The sequence below is a fragment of the Silurus meridionalis genome, chromosome 17 (genome assembly GCF_014805685.1).
Source record: "Silurus meridionalis isolate SWU-2019-XX chromosome 17, ASM1480568v1, whole genome shotgun sequence".
In the NCBI taxonomy this organism is placed as follows: domain Eukaryota; kingdom Metazoa; phylum Chordata; class Actinopteri; order Siluriformes; family Siluridae; genus Silurus; species Silurus meridionalis.
In genome coordinates this window covers 12604396-12626462 of record NC_060900.1, presented here as the reverse complement: position 1 = coordinate 12626462, position 22067 = coordinate 12604396, and the positions used below count along the sequence as shown (strand labels likewise).

The following is a 22067-nucleotide window of genomic DNA, read 5'->3' as shown; positions in this document are numbered from 1 at the left end:
GCTCCCTAACCTGCAGGACAAGCATGCGGTGCCAGACCAGGGCCAGGAAAATTGTGAAGGACCTCAGCTATCCAAACAAAGGACAGTTTTCTTTGTTGCGTTTAGGGAAGCGCTTCCGCCCCTTGAAAGCAAACACAGAGAGAATGAGGAGGAGCTTCTTCCAGCAGGCCATTTAAAGTTTAAACCAGGAAACACACAGGATACAATCATTTGATTTGTATACAATCAACATAAGCTTGACTTGATTGAAGCTGGAATGTTCCCAGGTATCCTAGCGTTCAGGCAGCTGAAGCGCTGCATTATGGGATCTGTAGTTTGTGTGTAATCAGCGCTTCATATCTCGGATATAATTGTACATCGGAGTAAATTTGTCCCGCAGTCCTTGAGTTTGACACATATGAGGTAATGCGTCAGCTATATATGGTTGAAATAACAATAAAGGCTTCTTGACTTGACTCTGACTCGTGTGCGTGCGCGCGCCGACCCCACCCCCATTCCGTTGTAACTGGACCACACTTAGGTCGGAAATGACGTCAGTCCGAGTTCCAAACTCTTACATTGACCGTAAGCCGAACGTAGCATTGTGTAGAATAAGCCACAAATGTCTGAGTTTGTGCTGAATGTAATAACTTTGGATCGTCTCAATTATTTTCGTTACACTTTAAGGCACCGATTGACAAAAGAATACACTCGGCTACACACGCATTTATTTATCCGTTTTTTTAACAGCTAATATTTTGTTCTCGATAGTTTAACACCAGGCGTTAGATTAGTGTAAAGTAGCTAACTGGCTAATGCTATTGAAGCTCTTCAACGATGGTAAGGTTAAAGAAACTGTAAATAGGCAGATGAACTAGATATATAGGCAGGGAATATAAAGCCTACACAATGACAGGTAGGTAAAGTTTAATGTCTTGATTATATATGTTAAATATACAAGGCATTTCCTGTGATTTGCATCGGAAAATATCTGAGGGCAATTCTGCAAATACGGATGTTATTTACACCTCTTTGTTGCGTTACCATTGTAACCACAAGTCATTATATATATATATATATATATATATATATATATATATATATATATATATATATATATATATATATATGACTTGTATCTCAAAAGTGAGTGCACTCCAATATTATAGAAATGAAACTTGAATATATTAGTCAATATGCAGCTTGTATAGCAGTATAGATTTACTGTCCTCTAAATAATTAAATATACGGTCATTATTGTCAAAATAACTGGCCACAAATATAAGTAAACCCCAAGCGAACATGACAAAGTGTCAGTATTTTGTGTGAGCACCATTGTTATTTAGCACCGCCTTCATCCTCCTGAGCATGGAATTCACCAGAGCTGCACAGGTTGTTGCTGGGATCCTCTTCCACTCCTCCATAATGACATCACAGCCTTTGGCCTGAGGATGCACCACAGGTGCTCAATAGAGATCAGGTCTGGAGACATACTTGGCCACTCCATCACCTTCACCTTCCTCAGCAAGGAAGTTGTCATCTTGGCGGTGTGTTTGGCGTCATTATTATGTTGGAAAACTGCCGTTCAGCACAGGCTTTCTTGTGAGCCAGCATCACTAAATACTTCCTTCTGGGATGGCCATGCAAACCGACTTGTTGCAGTGTGAGGCGTATGTCTGAGCACTGACAAGCGAACCTTCCGCTTCTGCAACCTTTAAAGCAATGATGGTGGCACTCATGCGTCTGTTTTTTGAAGCCAGCTTCTGATGCACAGCACAAGGACTTGTGCTGTGACCCTTGCAAGGCCTGTTCTGAGTGGAACCTGTTTTGGAAAATCTCTATATGACCTTGGACACTGTACTTTAACTCAGTTTCAAGGTGTTACTGATCTTCTTTTAGCCTGGAGAGCAACAATACTAATTCTTAAATAGAGTTGTTTCAGAGAGAACTCGGAGATGTTGAAATGTGAGGGGTGTACTCACTTTTGTGAGTATCATTTTGTATATATATAATATAATATAATATTGGTACCCTTGCAATTCTGTCAGAAAATTGTTGCATTTACAAATGTTTTGTTAATTACTTGCATTGGAACAACATAAAAAAGCTAAAGTAAAGTCTGATACAATTACACACAGAACCCAAAGAATGCGCTGGACAAAATTATTGGCACCCATAACTTAATATTTGGTAGCACACTCTTTGGAAAAAAAAAATGACTGAAATCAATAATTTCCCAAAACCTTAAATGAGTTTCTTACACCTCTCTACTGACTTTTGCAAACTTTTTCCGTGCTTTTTGAAGTGTGTTTCGGGTCATTGTCCTGCTGGAAGACCCATGACCTCTGGTGGAGATTATTTGGTAATCAACAGATTTCATTAAACCATTCACACTGTCAAGGCATCCAATGGCAGAAACAGAAAAGCAACCCCAAAACATCTTTGAACCTCCACCTTGAATGACTGTAGGGGCTGTGTTTTCTTTTCGTTTTAAGGCCTCATTTTTTTCTGTAAACAGTGCGATGATGTCCTTTACCAAAAATCTACTTTTGTCTCAACAGTCCACAGTATGTTTTTTCCAGAAGGATTGTGGTTTTCTCACATGGGTTTAGGCAAAATTAGCTTGGAAGTTAATTGGGGGTCTTTATCCACCATTCGAACAATCCTTTGTTGTAATTTTCCATTCATTTTGCTCTTCCGTCCACGTCCAGGAAGGTTGGCTACAGTTGGCTGTAAACCTCTTGATGATATTGCGCACAGTGGACACAGGAACATTAAGATCTCTGGAGACAGACTTGTAGCCTTGTCCATGTTTTTACACAATTTTCTTAAATCCACAGAGAACTCATTATACTTCTTTCTTTTCTCCATGCTCAGTATGAGACACAACACAAGGGTTTAGTCAACTTTTCTCCATTTTAACTGGGTGCAAGTGTGATTACAATATTGCCCACATCTGTTACTTGCCATAGGTGTGTCTAAATACAAATTACAGGAACATCACATGCTTGAAAAGCAATTATTTCTTTATTTGTTTGTTATTTCTTTAATTAATTTCTTTTGACAAGGGGCAAATAACTTTGCCCATTTTTGATTTCTGTGTGAAATCTTATCAAGTTTGACTTTTCTTCCCCTGTTTTTTGTGCTGCTGCCGTGCAAACAAAAACAATTAGCACGTTAATACCAATACATTTGCAATTGGAACAATTTTCTGAGAGAAGTGTTGCATTTCATGACAGAAGGAAGGGTGCCGATATTTTTGGCGATGACTGTGTGTGTAACTATCTATCTATCTATCTATCTATCTATCTATCTATCTATCTATCTATCTATCTATCTATATATATATATATATATATATATATATCTATATATCTATATATATATATAACAATTTTTATTTACAAACCTGACTCCAAAAAAGTTGGGACACTGTACAAATTGTGAATAAAAACAGAATGCAATGATGTGGAAGTTTCAAATGTTAATATTTTATTTGATTCAGAATACAACATAGATGACATATCAAATGTTTAAACTAAAAAAAAATAATAATTTTAACGGAAAAATAAGTTGATATTAAAATTTCATGGCATCAACACGTCTCAAAAAAACAAGGAACAAGGCCATTTTTATCACTGTGTGGCATCCCCTCTTCTTTTTATAACAGTCTGAAAACGTCTGGGGACTGAGGAGACAAGTTGCTCAAGTTTAGGAATAGGAATGTTGTCCCATTCTTGTCTAAAACAGGCTTCTAGTTGCTGAACTCTCTTAGGTCTTCTTTGTCGCATCTTCCTCTTTTATAATGCGTCAAATTTTTTCTAGGGGTTAAAGATCTGGACTTCAGGATGGCCATTTCAGTACTCAGATCCTTCTTCTACGCAGCAATGATGTTGTAATTGATGCAGTATGTGGTCTGGCATTGTCAGGTTGGAAAATGCAAGGTCTTCCCTGAAAGAGACGACGTCTGGATGGGAGCATATGTTGTTCTAGAACTTGGATATACTTTTCAGCATTGATGGTGCCTTTGAACATGTGTAAGCTGCCCATGCCACACGCACTCATGCAACCCCATACCATCAGATATGCAGGCTTCTGAACTGAACACCGATAACAACTTGGGTTGCCCTTATCCTCTTTAGTCCAGATGACATGGAGTCCCACTTTTCCAAAAAAGAACTTCAAATTTTTATTCGTCTGACCACAGAACAGTTTTCCACTTTGCCACAGTCCATTTTAAATGAGCCTTGGCCCAGAGAAAACGACTGCGATTCTGGATCATGTTTAGATATGGCTTCTGTTTTTAGTTTTAGCCTGCAACGGCAAATAGCACGGTGGATTGTGTTCACCGACAATGTTTTCTGGAACTATTCCTGAGCCCATGTTGTGATTTCCATTACAGTAGCATTCCTGTATGTGATGCCTTGCCATCTAAAGGCCTGAAGGTCACGGGCATCCAGTATGGTTTTCTGGCCTTGACCCTTACGCACAGAGATTGTTTCAGATTCTCTGAATCTTTGGATGATATTATGCACTGTAGATGATGATAACTTCAAACTCTTTGCAATTTTTATCTGAGAAACTCCTTTCTGATATTTCTCCACTATTTTTTCACTGCAGCATTGGGGGAATTGGTGATCCTCTTCCCATCTTGACTTCTGAGAGACACTGCCACTCTGAGAGACTCTTTTTTTTATACCCAATCATGTTGCCAATTGACCTAAAAAGTTGCAAATTGGTCCTCCAGCTGTTACTTAAATGTACATTTAACTTTTCGGCCTCTTATTGCTACCTGTCCCAACTTTTTTGGCATGTGTAGCTCTCATGAAATCCAAAATGAGCCAATATTTGGCATGACATTTCAAAATGTCTCACTTTTACTTTCATTTGATATGTTATCTATATTCTATTGTGAATAAAATATAAGTTTGAGATTTGTAAATTATTGCATTCCTTTTTTACTTACAATTTGTACAGTGTCCCAACTTTTTTGGAATCGGGTTTGTGTGCGTGCGTGTGTTTTTTTTTTTTTTTTTTATATATATATATATATATATATATATATATATATATATATATATATATATATATATATATATATATATATATATATATATATATATATATATATATATATATATATATATATATATATATATATACACACACACACACACACACACACACACACACACACACACACACACTCTCCAGGCCACTTTATTAGGTACACCTTACTAGTACCGGGTTGGACCCCCTTTTGCCTTCAGAACTGCCTTAATCCTTCGTGGCATAGATTCAACAAGGTACTGGAAACATTCCTCAGAGATTTTGGTCCATATTGACATGATAGCATCACCCAGTTGCTGCAGATTTGTCGGCTGCACATCCATGATGCGAATCTCCCGTTCCTCTATTGGATTGAGATCTGGTGACTGTGGAGGCCATTTAAATACAGTGAACTCATTGTCATGTTCAAGAAACCAGTCTGAGATGATTCGCACTTTATGACATGGCGCGTTATCCTGCTGGAAGTAGCCATCAGAAGATGGGTACACTGTGGTCATAAAGGGATGGACATGGTCAGCAACAATACTCAGGTAGGCTGTGGCATTGACACGATGCTCAATTGATAATAATGGGCCCAAAGTGTGCCAAGAAAATATCCCCTACACCAGGGGTGGCCAACCAGTCAGAGACCGAGAGCCACATTTTTTTACTGTGTTACCGCAAAAAGCCACATCATACACATAGGCACACATGAACATCACCCATCCCTTCCTCTTACACACACGCACCTCTGCTCAGCCAGATTTATAGTAAATGTCACACACCAACATAATGACAGAAATTGACTCCTACAGTTCTAATACCACAGGCCAGTCATTTTCAACAATGAACACTGCACTGTCTCACACAAAACTCTTAGTTTAACCAAGTCCACAAACAAAAATATAATAATTTACAATAGCGTTTTTCTTTTACTATGCATGTTACTTAGTGGGAATTTTGGCATTCCTTGCTTTGAACAATTCCCTTCAAATCTGCCTCGTATTTTGTTGTTGCCACTCGAAGCAATTCTTTCACGTGTGTCAGTCAGAACAGATCGATGCTTTGATTTCACGTTTCAGGGTAGAAAACACAGACTTTGTTTGTGGGTTTTTTTTTTATGTGCGTGTTCACTTCGCTTGAGTTCAATACGGTATTTTCGTCAAATGCGCATGCGCGTGAGATGAATATACCGCAAAGTTTCACAGTACGGGGAGGGGCAAGATCATTTAAGTCTTAAAAATACCGTATTGAACTCAAGCGAAGCGAACACGCACATTAAAAAACACAAACACAAACTTCGATATGAACGTAAGAGCTGCATGAAACCAGCCAAAGAGCCGCATGCGGCTCGTGAGCCGCAGGTTGGCCACCCCTGCCCTACACCATTACACCACCACCACCAGCCTGAACCGTTGATACAAGGCAGGATGGATCAATGCTTTCATGTTGTTGATGCCAAATTCTGACCCTACCATCCGAATGTCGCAGCAGAAATCGAGACTCATCAGACCAGGCAATGTTTTTCCAATCTTCTGTTGTCCACTTTTGGTGAGCCGGTGCGAATTGTAGCCTTAAGTTTCCTGTTCTTAGCTGTCAGGAGTGGCACCCGGTGTGGTCTTCTGCTGCTGTAGCCCATCCGCCTCAAGGTTCCACGTGTTGTGTGTTCAGAAATGCTCTTCTGCATACCTCGGTTGTAACGAGTGGATATTTGAGTTACTGTTGCCTTTCTATCAGCTCGAACCAGTCTGGCCATTCTCCTCTGACCTCTGGCATCAACAAGGCATTTGCGCACACAGAACTGCCGCTCACTGGATATTTTCTATTTTTCGGACCATTCTCTGTAAACCCTAGAGATGGTTGTGCATGAAAATCCCAGTAGATCATCAGTTTCTGAAATACTCAGACCAGCCCATCTGGCACCAACAACCATGCCACGTTCAAAATCACTTAAATCACCTTTCTTCCCCATTCTGATGCGTGGTTTGAACTGCAGCAGATCGTCTTGACCATGTCTACATGCCTAAATGCATTGAGTTGCTGCCATGTGATTGGCTGATTAGAAATTTGCGTTAACGAGCAGTTGGACAGGTGTACCTAATAAAGTGGCCGGTGTGTGAGTGTGTGTGTGTATATATATATATATATATATATATATATATATATATATATATATATATATATATATATAAAATAATAATAATAATAATACAGTGGAACCCCGTTGTACGAGCAAACGGAGATACGAGCAACCTCGCTCGCAAAATTTTACCCTGTTTCACGAGCAAACTCACGCTGCCGGTTCCCCGTTTTCCGCGGAGGGTCGCATCAGTCGCTTAGTTGATGACGTATCACTCAGTCGCTCTCGTTGTTCAGTGCAGCAAAAACGTAACATGTGGCAGCGGGGCCGTGGCCGGGCGGCAGTTTGTGAATGGAGGGCGGGTCCGGGAGCAGATAGGCAGGGGATTCCCTCACCTGAAGTTAATGTGGCCTAATGATTGTTCTCTTTTCAAGTGATCAGAGGGTGCATTTAAGGAGGAGAGCGTGCGTGTCTGTGTGTGTGTGTGTGTGTGTGTGTGTGTGTGTGTGTGTGTGTGTGTGTGTGTATATATATATATATATATATATATATATATATATATACACACACACACACACACACACACACACACACACAGGCGATCAAAATTAGAGAACAATTTATAAATAATTGAACAATTCTGAAATTTCATCTTCACTGCTCAACAGTTGAAGGAGTTCTTGTCCTGTCTATACCATGCTACCAGAACACCTTTTCCAAGGCATTTCCAACAAAAGTCACTTTCAGTCACTTTAGAACGACCCACCATCTTGTAGAGTCAGTGAAACTGGAAGTTAGGCTGCCAGATAAATAGGGGTTGACAGATAATCAAGAAAATTAGCACCAGGTACCAGATTAACACCAATAACTGGGAGGTATCTAAAAGTGTTGAAAGTGCTCTAATTTTGATCAGTGTGTTTTCTGCAAAATAATGTTTTATTTTTGTTTTAATGCCTTAGTTATTTTGTGGAAAAGGTGTTCTGGTAGCATGGTATAGACAGGACAAAAACGCCTTCAACTGTTGAGCAGTGAAGATGAAATTATTTCAGAATTGTGCAATTGTTTATAAATTGTTCTCTAATTTTGATCACCAGTGTGTCTGTGTGTGTGTGTGTATATATATATATATATATATATATATATATATATATATATATATATATATATATATATATATATACACACACACACACATTGTTAATGCAAAATTTCAAATGCCCTTTCCTCCACAGATTCTGTTTTGTTAAACGTACCGGTTATCCGGCAGCTGTACCACTGGGATTGTGGGTTGGCATGTTCAAGAATGGTACTTAAGTAAGTGCTATTCCATGCTAAGCTATTCTGGGGGATAACATATATATTTAATCTAATTCATTTATCTTCACACTGATGACATTTCATAAACTTCCCAGATATCTACATCCAGTAAGTGAAGAGGAGTTCCAGAGAGCCTGTTGTGACCTGAAACTAACAAAAAGCGTGTGGACGATTGACCTTGCATATCTCATGTGCCAACTAGGTGTAAAACACTGTTTTTGTACACAAACACTGGGGGTAGACAAGGGCTTTAAAAATCAGGTATACCAGAGTTTATACAATAATATTACACAATAATTTGGTCACACTGCATGAGTCATATAGTTGTATTTTTATATATATATATATATATATATATATATATATATATATATATATATATATATATATATATATATATATATATATTTTCCTCATGCTTATATTCTGTATGAGCCAATGTGCTCTCAAAAAACAACAAAAGAAAGATTATTTTGTATATATACAGGGCATCTTTTAACACCATGAAGAGTACTTTTTGAAATTGTGCAGTGTGACCCAAGTTTAACTAAATATTAATATTTTTTTATTCTCTATTGTAGTCATTCTACAAGAAGCATTTTGATACAGAAGAAGAAAGAGTAAATGAACTCTTTCTGACAGCAGAGAACACAGGCGTGGTGGTAAAGAAATGGTAATAAATATGTTCATTATATATGCTTCGAGTAAATACAGTGCATTCAAAAATCATTCAAACCCCTTTGCAGATTTTATGTGGTAGCATTAAAACAGTTTAATTTTTTTCATATTTGTCTACATTCAATAACCCATAGTTAACTTTATGCAAATTATTTAAAAGAAAAACTACAATTTAGACTTTTTTAAAAATCAGAGCAAAGCCATGAGAATAAAATGACCAGGCAAATGTTTCTGCTGGATTGAATGTTCAATGTAAGAAGATTAGAACAAACAGGACTATTACAGGAGCTGGATGCCCAGTCAATCTGGGCAGTTGGTGTGAAGGGCTGTGGTAAGAATGGTGACCCAAACTCTGATGGTCACTCTGGTTAAGCTCCAAACATTATGTGTGGAGAAACATTCAGTCTGTCAGCCAGCACAGCAACACTCAGCTAGACACATGCAAGCCTAGCTAGAATGTGAAATTTATTTTGCAAAATAAATCTCCAGAGATTTGAAATATACCTGAGCTAAATTTCCTGTGCCATAACAGCGTTTTGAGTTTTGACATCATTATTATTATGTCAACATAACTTTTTTAGTTTATAAAACAGTTTTTTTTACTTTGGTTCTATGAGGTATAGAGTGCAGACAGAGGTGGAAGAAATTGTGCTTTTTAAGCATAAAGCTGCAACACAATGCACTGAAGAGGTTTGAATGTTTTTTGAATGCACTACATTTTGCATTAATGTGTAAGGTCTTCGCACTTAAATCAGGAATTTTATTTATTTTATTTTATACATAATCTGGAAAATGGAAAGTTAGTTATAGGAAACGCTGGTTTTAAAAGTGCATCAAGGTGTTTTCTTTTTGAAATTACCAATTTCAAAGTTGTCAGGTTTGCTAACCTATATGGCTACACTATATTTATACATTATATAAATATTTGTGGTTACCTGGCCATAAAATTCTCATGTGCTTTTTGAAGATTTCACATTTAGTCCCAATTTCTGATATAATGACCTCGATTCTACTGACAAAATGTTTGTGCCCATTCAAGGTATTAGTAATGTAACATATTGATGTATGGTGAGGAGGCCTGTGGTGCAGTCTAGTTCATCCCAAAGCTGTTCAGTAGGTTTATGGTCAGAGCTTTATTGCAGGTAATGTTCCTCAAATATAACCACAGAACAGTTTACCGAGCATTCCCCTGAATATACATACCGTATATTTCGGACTATAAGCCGCTACTTTTTTCCCCACGTTTTGAACCCCGTGGCTTATTTATGAATTTTTCCTGGGTTTTTCCCGGTTTCACAAACTTCAAGCCAAAAACTGAACCCCATAACATTAGACCAATGAAATTTCTGAACGGAAACGAAAAAACGCACCTCACCTGTGTTCTGAGCTGCACGGCATCGGAAAAAAAAAAACGTTTTTTTTAATGCACGACGATGCCAAAAGATAAACTCCCGAGAGAAATAGTTGTGAAAGGAAGGAGGAAGACAGTGAACAATGACTTTCCTTGGTAGGCTACTGTTTAGATACAAGCCGTTGTAATGCGTTGAGTCTGGCTGAAGGGAGAGCTCGCTAACTCCACCTGCAACAGAAATCATATAAGCACAGACAGGTTTCCAAAACTCGTGCTTTTTTATTTTTCTTGGCAACAGCATTACGGGTTAGTCAAAGAAACTTAGAAATGAGCATCAGAAAATAATAAGGACATAATCCTTGTCTTGAACACACGCAGTAATAGTGGAAAAATGCAGTGCCAGGCTATTCCCAAAATACCGCTATGTTCCTAAAGGAAGGGCAACTTATTTCACCCGTTACACCGTGTGTAATGTGTCTTTCGTTAAAGTCTGTGTGAAGTTCATTAGTGTAGACACAGGTGCGACTTATTTATGTTCAAAATAAAAATATTTGTAAAATTGCGGCTTATATATGGGTGCGCTTAATAGTCTGGGAATTATGGTACTTTATCTCTTCTAAATTATCCAATTAATTTTAAGTATGTTAAAATGGAGGGACTATGAAATAAATGTGAGTAATTCCTAAATAGTTAATGCAGTATTCTTTGCAAAATTTCTTGAATCATAGCTAGAGGTTTACACAATCTTTATTGCATTGTTTGAAGTTTGTGGTGGTGTACAGATGGAAAATGATGAAAATTGTATAAATACTTTTGGACCTGACTGTATAAATATTGTATGTATGTGTTTGTGTGACAATATTAAAGCTAAAATTGGTGAAAAACCTTTTCCAGTATTCTAACCAATGTTTCTTGTCTGTAGCTCTGTGACTGTTCAAGAGATCCAGGCTCATCTAAACCATGGACATGTGGCCATTGTGCTGGTAAATGCTGTACTGTTAGTGTGTGAACTGTGCTCCAATTCAGTCAAGTACTGCTGCTTTTTACCTGTGAATCAGAAGTGTTTCTGCAGTACACCTGATTACCAAGGTCACTTTGTGGTAGTGTGTGGATTTAATCGTACTGCTGGCTGCATCTTCTATAACAACCCTGCTTATTCTGACCGTAAGTATTGTGCATACATGTGATCGTATTATAAATGGCTGTTACTTCTTTTTAATGAAACTTTAATTTGGGGAAGTAAGTGATTCATCAATTGTGAATTTGATATTTTTGCAGGTGCTTTTAGTTAGTTAATTTTTAGGGCTTGAAAGGTAATCCTAAAATTATTTATTCATAGGTCAAAAACACAACAATAGAAACAGTTAACCAAACATTTGCCAATTGCACAAAAGACTGGATAATTATGTAAATAAGTACTTTCAAAAATTTTGTTCGTCAAAGTCTTTAGCGCACATTGCATTTCTGCAGCATTTAGGCTCTGTCCAATGACTAATTTCTGCAGCTGGCAGAGTGAAAGCCTATGTGCTAACTCATTTAAGTTCATGGGCTTGATTCATTCATGCAATCAGAACTATGTGGCAGCAGCACAATAATTAAAACATGCCAATACAGGTCAAGTACTTCATTTATCTGAAACTAAGCAGGTGGGAACATTCAATCTTTTATGTTCAACTTCTTGTCCAGTTTTGGTGACCTTGTGCACAGTGCAGTCATAGATTCTTGTTGGCTTACAAAAACAGAATCTGATGTATTTTGCTGTTGTAGCCCATCAGTATCAAGGTTCAACATGTATCCTGCGGTGCTTTTTGGCTCCACATAAAAGAGTGAATATTTGAGCTACTATAGCTTTCCTCCCTCATCAGCAACGTGGTTTTACTTGCAGAACTACCACATGCTAAATGTTTTTTGTTTGTTTTCATACCATTTTTCATCATTTATTAAAATACCCAACCATAGTGCTGGAATGCTTTCCAGAACTATGGCTTTGTTAAAATCATTGACACTACATTTTTACCCATTCAGTTTGACGTGACCATTAACTTAAGTTCTTCATCTGCATGATTTTATGCATTGCAAATATGTGCAGGTATACAGATGTTCATGTTAAAGGGCCCAGAAAGTGTATATAAAAAAATACATATAAATAACCTGTAAGTCCTGATCAATTGGGTTGTTAATAATTGAGCTGTTGATTTTAGTAAATGCTCTGGCCCAGATAAACCAATGCTAAATATTCCTTTTTATAATTTGACCTTAGTTTTAAAATTTTTTGTACTACTTTTTTATTGACGTTACAGTGGTGTGAAAGTGTTTGCCCCCTTCCTGATTTCTTTTTTTTTTTTTTTTGCATGTTTGCCACACTTTAATGTTTCAGATCATCAAACTATTTTATATATTAGTAAAAGATAACACAAGTGAACACAACATGCCGTTTTTAAATGAAGGTTTTTATTATTGAGGGAAAACAAAATCCAAAACTACATGGTCCTGTGTGAAACTTAAAATTGTGGTTTATCACACCTGAGTTAAGAGAAATTTCTTAAATAGGACCTGCCTGACAAAGTGAAGTAGATCAAAATAAAGTAATTGAGATTTTTTAAGTCTGAAAAAAAGGTTATAATGCCATTTCTAAAGCTCCAGCGAACCATAGTGAGAGCCATTATTGTTGTGACTGCGGCGTACATTCCTCCAGAAGCTAATGCTAAACTAGCTATAGAGGAACTGCGTGCAGCTCTCAGCAAACAACAGTCTGCACATCCTGAAGGAGCTATCACTGTTGCTGGAGATTTTAACCACTCCAACCTGAGATCTGTACTACCAAAATGTCACCATATTGTCTCCTGCTCTACCAGAGTGGATAAAACACTGGACCAGGTATACACAAACATACCTGGGGCATACACGTCCATTCCCCTTCCCCACTTGGGTCAGTCTGATCACCTCTCTTTGTTCATGCTACCCAAATACACACCATTGATTAAACGGGTGAAACCAGCTGTGAGGACAGTAAACGTATGGCCAGAAGAGAGCCATTTCTTCTCTACAGCAAAAGTTTCAGGATACTGACTGGAACGTGTTTGCTTCACATTCCTCACTGGACTCTCACACAGACATGGATATTACACATCATCTGTTTTGGACCATATCAACACGTGCATTGACATGTCACTACCGTTAAACACGTAAAATGCTTTCCTAATCAGAAGCCGTGGATGAACTGGAAAATGTGGATGAGAGCCAGGGCCAACCTTAAGAGGCATCAGGAGAGCCAAGCTCACATTCAAACTTAACATAGAGGAGCACTTCCACAACTCTTATACGGACCATCATGGACTACAAAACAACAGCTCGATCTCAACCAACCAGCAATGCCTTCCAACCGGACATACGTAATCACTTTTTTTTGCTGGTTTCTATCACGGCCTAAGACATTTCACCTCAACCACGGACTCTTCTACTGCTTACAGCCCACTTTCACTCTCAACAATTGACGTCTATTCAGCGTTGCAAGGCAGGTGGCCCGGATGGCATATTGGGACGTGTTTTCAGAGCATGCGCTAGACAACTGGCAAAGGTTTTCACTGACATTTTCAACCTGTCACTGGCCCAAGCCACGGTTCCTACATGCCTGAAGACCACAACCATCATACTAGTGCCTAAGCACCGAAAATCCTTATTGACTTTCGCCGAGTTGCATTTACCCCTAAGTGCTGTGGGCCTACCACCTACACTGGACCCACACCAGTTTGCCTATCGCCTGAACAGGTTGACAGAGGATGAAGTTTCCACGGCACTTTATTTAGCCCCCACCCACCTGGATAAAAGCAACACTTACATCAGAATGCTGTTCATTGACTTTAGCTCTGGTTTCAATACAGTCCTCCCCACTTTACTGATCACTAAGCTCAGTGACCTGGGTATCTGCACCTCCACTTGCTGATGGATTCTGGACTTTCTCACCAACATACCTCAATCTGTTGGGTTGGGCAACCAGGTATCCTCAACCCTCATTCTGAACACTGGCATCCCACAGGGCTGTGTTCTGAGCCCACTACACTACTCCCTGTTTACCCACGACTGTGCTTCTCTGCAAAACTCAAACATCCTAATCAAGTATGCAGATGACACCACCGTGGTCGGCCAGATCAGCAACAATCCCGAATCAGCCTACAGGGAAAAGATCCGAGGCCTGACAGCATGGTGTGCCACCAACAACCTCTGACCCTCAACGACTCGAAGACTAAAGAGCCTCATCGTGGACTTTCGGAAATCCAACAGCAGAAGACATTTCCCAGTCAACATCAATGGAATCGATGTAGAACGAGTCTCCAGCTTTAAGTTCCTGGGAGTTCACATCTCTGAGGATCTGTCCTGGCACCAGAACACTTCAGCTCTGGATTGGAAAGCACGACAACGCCTGTACTTCTTAAAAAGTCTCAAGAAAGCTCATCTGTCCCCAGAGATTTTAACAAGTTTCTACCGCTGCATGATCGAGAGCATCCTGACTAACTCCATCACTGTATGGTACGGAAGTTTCACTGTGTGTGAACGTAAAGCCTTGCAAAGGGTGGTCAAAACATTACTGGCACCCAACTACCTGCCATTGAACACCTTCACCACAGCAGATGTCTGCGCAGAGCTCACAACATTATCAAGGACTCTTCACATCCCAGTCACAAACTGTTTAACCTCCTTCCATCAAGAAGGAGATACAGGAACATACGCACCAGAACCAGCAGGTTCAGGGACAGCTTTTTTCCAACCACCATCACACTACTTGATTCTACACTGCACCGTATAGACACTGTATATAACTTCTGTACAATTATACATACAATGTACATAGGACATAGTATATCTTTTTATACCCCTATTCTCCACACATATTGTGCTTTAGGTACATCTGCACTATTTCATTTGTGTGTATCTTTATATCCTTACTGTACATTGTGCCTAATATTTCACGTGTGTGTGTGTGTGTGTGTGTGTGTGTGTATAGTACCGGGTATATAGGTATATAGGTATATAGGTATATATATATATATATATATATATATATATATATAGATAGATAGATAGATAGTACCGGGTTGGACCCTCTTTTGCCTTCAGAACTGCCTTAATCCTTTGTGGCATAGATTCAACAAGGTACTGGAAACTGTACTGGATTTTGGTCCATATTGACATGATAGCATCACGCAGTTGCTGCAGATTTGTCGGCTGCACATCCATTATGCGAATCTCCCGTTCCACCACATCCCAAAGGTGCTCTATTGGATTAAGATCTGGTGACTGTGGAGGCCATTTCAGTACAGTGATCTCGTTGTCATGTTCAAGAAACCAGTCTGAGATGATTTGCACTTTATGACATGGCGCGTTATTCTGCTGGAAGTAGCCATCAGAAGATGGGTACTCTGTGGTCATAAAGGGATGAACATGGTCAGCAACAATACTCAGGTAGGCTGTGGCGTTGACACGATGCTCAATTGGTACTAATGGGCCCAAAGTGTGCCAAGAAAATATCCCCTACACCATTACACCACCACCACCAGCCTGAACCGTTGATACAAGGCAGGATGGATGCTTTCATGTTGTTGACACCAAATTCTGACCCTACCATTCGAATGTCGCAGCAGAAATCGAGACTCATCAGACCAGGCAACGTTTTTCCAATCTTTTATTTTCCAATTTTGGTGAGCCTGTGCGAATTGTAGCCTCAGTTTCCTGTTCTTAGCTGTCACGAGTGGCACCCGGTGTGGTCTTCTGCTGCTGTAGCCCATCCGCCTCAAGGTTCGACGTGTTGTGTGTTCAGAGATGCTCTTCTGCATACCTCGGTTGTAACAAGTGGTTATTTGAGTTACTGTTGCTTTTCTATCAGCTCGAACCAGTCTGGCCATTCTCCTCTGACCTCTGGCATCAACAAGGCATTTGCGCACATAGAACTGCCGCTCACTGGATATATTCTCTTTTTGGACCATTCTCTGTAAACCCTAGAAATGGTTGTGCGCGAAAATCCTAGTACATCAGCAGTTTCTGAAATACTCGGACCAGCCCGTCTGGCACCAACAACCATGCCACGTTCAAAGTCACTTAAATCACCTTTCTTCCCCATTCTGACGCTTGGTTTGAACTGCAGCAGATCGTCTTGACCATGTCTACATGCCTAAATGCATTGAGTTGCTGCCATGTGATTGGCTGATTAGAAATTTGCGTTAACGAGCAGTTGGACAGGTGTACCTAATAAAGTGGCCGGTGAGTGTATATATAGTAGACTTTTTAATTCAGCTTGCACAATTTTTAAATGCCATAATCTTATAACCTTTTACTTCTGCACATTTCTTTTTCAATGCCATAGTCTTAGAACCATTTACCTGTACTTCTCAACAATGTCCACACATCACTGTACATATGTTTACATATATATCACATGCTGTAAATATACCTCTTCATTATCTGCACTATTTGAACGATTGCTACAATTTCACTATGCAATGACAAAGATCGATCGATCTATCGATCTATCTATCTATCAATCATTTACAAATGGCAAAAACATGGAACAGTGGAGAACCTTCCCAGGAGTGGCCGGCTGATCAAAATTACCCCAAGAGCACAGCGACTCATCCAAGAGGTCAGAGTTCATGACTCAACCATAAGAAAGAGACTGGGCAAAAATGGTCTGCATGGCAGAGTTCCAAGACTGCTGAGCAACAAGAACATAAAGGCTCGTCTCAATTTTGCCCAGAAACCATCTTGATCGCCAAGAATTTTGGGAAAATACTCTGTGGACTGTTGAATTTTTTGGAAGGTACGTGTCCCTTTATGTCTGGCATTCGCATTTTGGAAAAAGAACACAACAACAGTAAAATATGGTGGTGGTATTGTGATGGTCTGGGGCTGTTTTGCTGCTTCAGGACCTGGAAACGTGCTGTGATAAATGGAACCATGAATGCTGCTGTTTACCAAGAAATCCTGAAGGAGAATGTTCGGCCATCTGTTCGTGACATCAAGCTGAAGCGAACTTGGGTTCTGCAGCAGGATAATGATCCAAAACACACCAGCAAGTCGGAGTGGCCTAGTCAAAATCCCGACCTGAATCCTGTTGAGATGCTGTGGCATGACCTTAAAAAGGCGGTTCATGCTCAAAACAGCAGATTTTCATGCTTACAAACAGCAGATTAAGGAGCACTTCAACTCTGCTGACCCCCGTCGCATGTGGCAAGGAATACAGGCTATCACTGACTGCAAACCACCTAACGCAACACCTGCAACCAGTTCTGCCTCACTCCCCAATGAGCTCAACCTCTTCTATGCTCCCTTTGAAAAGGGGAACATGGAGCCCTTGCTCAACACAGAGCCATTACCAGGTGAGCAGCAACTTACACTCTCCACCTCTGAAGTGTGCGCCACCCTGGGAAGGGTGAATGCAAGGAAAGCAGCTGGCCCTGATGGCATCCCTGGAAGTGTAGTTAGAGCATGCGCGGAGCAACTGGCCGAGGTCTTCATGGACATCTTGAATCTGTCCTTGGCCCAGGCAATCGTCCCCACCTGCTTTAAGTCTGCTACCATTGTGCCGGTGCCAAAGCACTCCACTACAACAGAACTGGCTGACTTTCGTCCCGTCGCACTCACACCTGTCATCGCTAAGTGCTTCGAAAGACTGGTCCTCACCCACCTTAAAAACCTGTCCAAGCCATACTTATATAAAAACCACACTATATATACCCTTATTCAGTTATATGCAGTGTTGGGCAACGTTACTTTTAAAAGTAACACATTACAATATTGAGTGTGACAGGTGTAATATAGATAATTGCCATTAAAAAATTTTATATTGGGGCAAAAGACATGTGTGGGCTGCACACCGGTGATGTAGAGGGAGAACATACCTTTCGCTGTCATCTCATAAAACTTCGTGCAATTCCGTAAATATGACCTCGTCCTCGTCTACATCATTCTCTGCTTCATCATCAGCTTGAAACATTCTGAACACTTTTACAAAGTTCGCGCTATTATCAGTGACCGTGGCAGTTTATCTTCCCACAAAGAGCAAATGAGCTGTGAAGTTTTCTATATTTCTGTCTCCATTTCCATATATGCAACATTATACACACACACACATCTGTAGTGCTGTGCTTTGCATGCAGATGTTTTTCTTTTTTTTCTTTCAAGTGGTATTTTGTGCTGTTGACAAGAGCTTTTCACCAACACATAATCTACACTTAACCATTATTCCTTTCTCCTTTTCCTTGACTATTTTTAAATAATAAGAATACTTCCATCACAGTAATGTAAATCTCTGGTTTGCCATCTCCGCTTCTGACCAGCTTCTGTTCCCGTGGCTCGCACGTATGAGTGCGCGATTCTACGTGACTACGTTAATTTTAATTCATAAATTTTTTTTTATGCAAAATAATTTAACTGAAAAGTAACTTGCATTACTTTTTTTTTTAAAAGTAACTCAGATAGTAATGTGTAAATTTATAAAGTAACGTGCTACTTTACTCGTTACTCCAGAAAAGTAATATTATTATGTAACGCACGTTACTTGTAACGCGTTACCCCCAACGCTGGTTATATGTACATATTACTACACCTTCTGTATAAGCTCATACTCTTATTTATTACACTGCCACTGTAAATAAGCTATCTATGCACTTCTGGTTAGACGCTAACTGCATTTCATTGGCTCTGTACATGTACCCTGCACAATGACAAAGTTAAATCTAATCTTGAATCAAATCTAAACCCTCCAATGTGGCTGAATTACAACAATTTTGCATAGATGAATGAACCAAAATTCCTCGACAGTGCTGTATAAGACTCATTGCAAGTTATCACAAACGCTTGATTGCAGTTGTTGCTGTTAAGGGTAGCCCAACCAGTTATTAGGTTTAGTGGCAAACACTTTTTTACACAGGGCCATGTAGTTTTTTGTTTTCCCTCAATAATAAAAACCTTCATTTAAAAACTGCATGTTGTGTTCACTTGTTATCTTTTACTGATATTTAAATTAGTTGGATCTGAAACATTAATGTGTGACAAACATGCAAAGAAATCAGGAAGGGGCAAACACTTTTTCACACGTGTGTGTGTGTGTGTGTGTGTGTGTGTGTGTGTGTGTGTATGTATATATATATATATATATATATATATAAAAATATATGTATGTTATATACACTTTTTCAATTTATGCATCATGTTTACATTTTTGTATATGCTTAGTACAGTACAGTTATGGGAATATATTTAAGGTATTGTAGTCAAATATTCTTATCAAACAACCCTAAAAAAGTGGAAGCTTTTATCCTTAAGTAACATTATTTAGACTAAATGTCTCTTTGACTAACAGACATTTCTTTGGGCAGGTGTGTGCTGTACTAGCATTAGCAATTTTGAGGAGGCAAGAATGAGCTATGGAACAGATGAGGACATTCTTTTAATCTTCAAGGACAGCTCATCACAGGATGCATCTTTCACTATTGAGTAACAGTGAGAGACTTGTATATATTAATATAGGTATAATTATGTCATCTGGTGCAAACAAACATGTATGGCTGTAATGTGACTAGTATTAATTAGGTAAACCAGTACTAATACAAGTGTTAATGCACAAATATATAGATAGTGTAGTTCCATATCTTTTTTCCATTGATTGTACAAATAAATGGAAAACCAAAAGCTCAAACATATCTGCATAGTCATGCAAATGCTCAATTACATCTGCAACTGCAATTTCAAAAGTTGGACCACTATATAAAATGAAAAGTAAAAACAATGCAATGATTTGCAAATGTCATAAACCCACATTTTATTCACAATAGAACATAGAAAACATATATAATGCTTAAACTGGGGAAAATGTACCATTTTAAGGAAAACATAGTAATTTAAAATTTGATTTTGAAAAGTTGAGACAGGGCCATGTTTAACACTGTGTTGCATCCCCTATACATCTGAGAACTGAAAAGAACAGTTGCTAGAGTTTTGAGTTAACATGCATTTGTCGATGAGTGTTCAAATGTAATAGATTCTGGAAGTGTTTATAAGCCCATGCAGTGATTTCAATTACAGAATCATTCCTGTTTTTGATGCAGTGCCACCTGAGGGACCGAAGATCATGAGTATTCAATACAGAGCATAAAGATTTTTTCCAGATTTCCAAGTCTTTTTATATTATTTACTGTAAATGATGTGATTGTCTTTGCCATTTTATGTTAAAAAAATTTCAGACATTTTTTTGCACAATTTGTAAATGCAGTTTATAAATTTTTTGCAGCTTGGTGAACATTTACCCATCTGCAAGACTGACTCTTTGAGATACTCTTTTTAGATCCGGTGTTTTTGACCTGTTTCGTTACGTACATTAGTTTCATAATGTTCCTCCAGCTGTTTCTTTTAGAAAGCTTCACTTTTAGCCTTGCAATGTTTTACAGCCAACAAGTTCAAAATTGTTATTTCTTCCCTTAAATGGTACATTTCCTCAGTTTAAATATTCAATATTATATATATTCTATTCTGAATAAAATATTGGTTTATAAGATTTGCAATATATTGCATTGTACTTTTATTTACATTTTACACTTCCAACTTTGTGCATTTGACTTGTGTGTACTAACGTATGTACAATGCAAATATGCAGTGTACATGAACGTTTACACACCTCTGTGAAACTTACAATCTTGCAAGCGAAAAATCTTCTGGAACACTGGTGCACAGCTGTCTTCGTCATTCCACAAGTTCAAATTCTACATTGACTTGATATTCTAAAACGGCCATTCTGAAACCTTACTTTTAAAACCCGGAAAAGCAACCCCCCGGTACCAGCCCCTGGTTTGAATAATACAGAAACTGCGGTTCTAAAAAAGTAATCTTACAATTCATTATGACATTCTAGAATTAGAACTGACAGCAAGGCATTGGTAAATCGAACCATTCTTTACACCTGTGGTGAGCAGGCAATCCTTCCAGAATGCACAAAATGCTGAAGCTTGAGGTGGATGTTCTACCTTTGTAATTGTAAACATCCCTATGAAGGTGAACACATTGATTGCATTCATATTTGGCACTGTTCAAACTTGAGTGTCCTGTGGGGATTATGCATTTTTGCATTTTCTTGTAAGTATTGTGTTTTGTTTTTTTTATTTGATGCCTATTCAAATGATGTGCTCTACATACAACTGAATTTATGAATTTTTGGACTATTAGAAATTGTACTGTATATTTGTGCATTTTATACTTGTATTTAAGAGTTGGGTATGTGCTTATACTTTCCATACATTTAATATTTTGCTGACATGTCTTGAAATAATAAACCACAATAGAGATCCTACATATTGCCATATAATGTGCACAATTAATTTACTTTTGAACAATGTTTGTTTATTTGCTTAAAATCAACAAGTGCAATACTTTAGAATTTGAAAGATTGTTTAAATATAAAATTACAACTAAAACATACTAGTAAGTTGATGCTGAATGTGGGTCAGAGAGACCATGTGAACAAAATGTGGACATTTAATTAAAATATTACTCAGGTTATGTTTGGTATAACTAATCCATATTTCCTGTTGATCAATGTGATGAAAAATCTTATACAAGTTTGGGATA

At 38.6% G+C, this 22067-nt stretch overlaps 1 protein-coding gene across 1 annotated transcript; it reads left to right on the top strand.

Annotated features, from left to right (window-relative positions):
- Nucleotides 1-528: 528 nt before the first annotated feature.
- Nucleotides 529-20145, top strand: gucd1 (guanylyl cyclase domain containing 1). The gene is made up of 6 exons (XM_046870711.1): nucleotides 529-895; nucleotides 8341-8422; nucleotides 8521-8686; nucleotides 9007-9098; nucleotides 11377-11618; nucleotides 19826-20145. Exons 1-6 carry the CDS (start codon nucleotides 889-891, stop codon nucleotides 19945-19947), a joined length of 711 nt encoding a protein of 236 aa, XP_046726667.1. The 5' UTR covers nucleotides 529-888; the 3' UTR covers nucleotides 19948-20145.
- Nucleotides 20146-22067: the final 1922 nt, after the last annotated feature.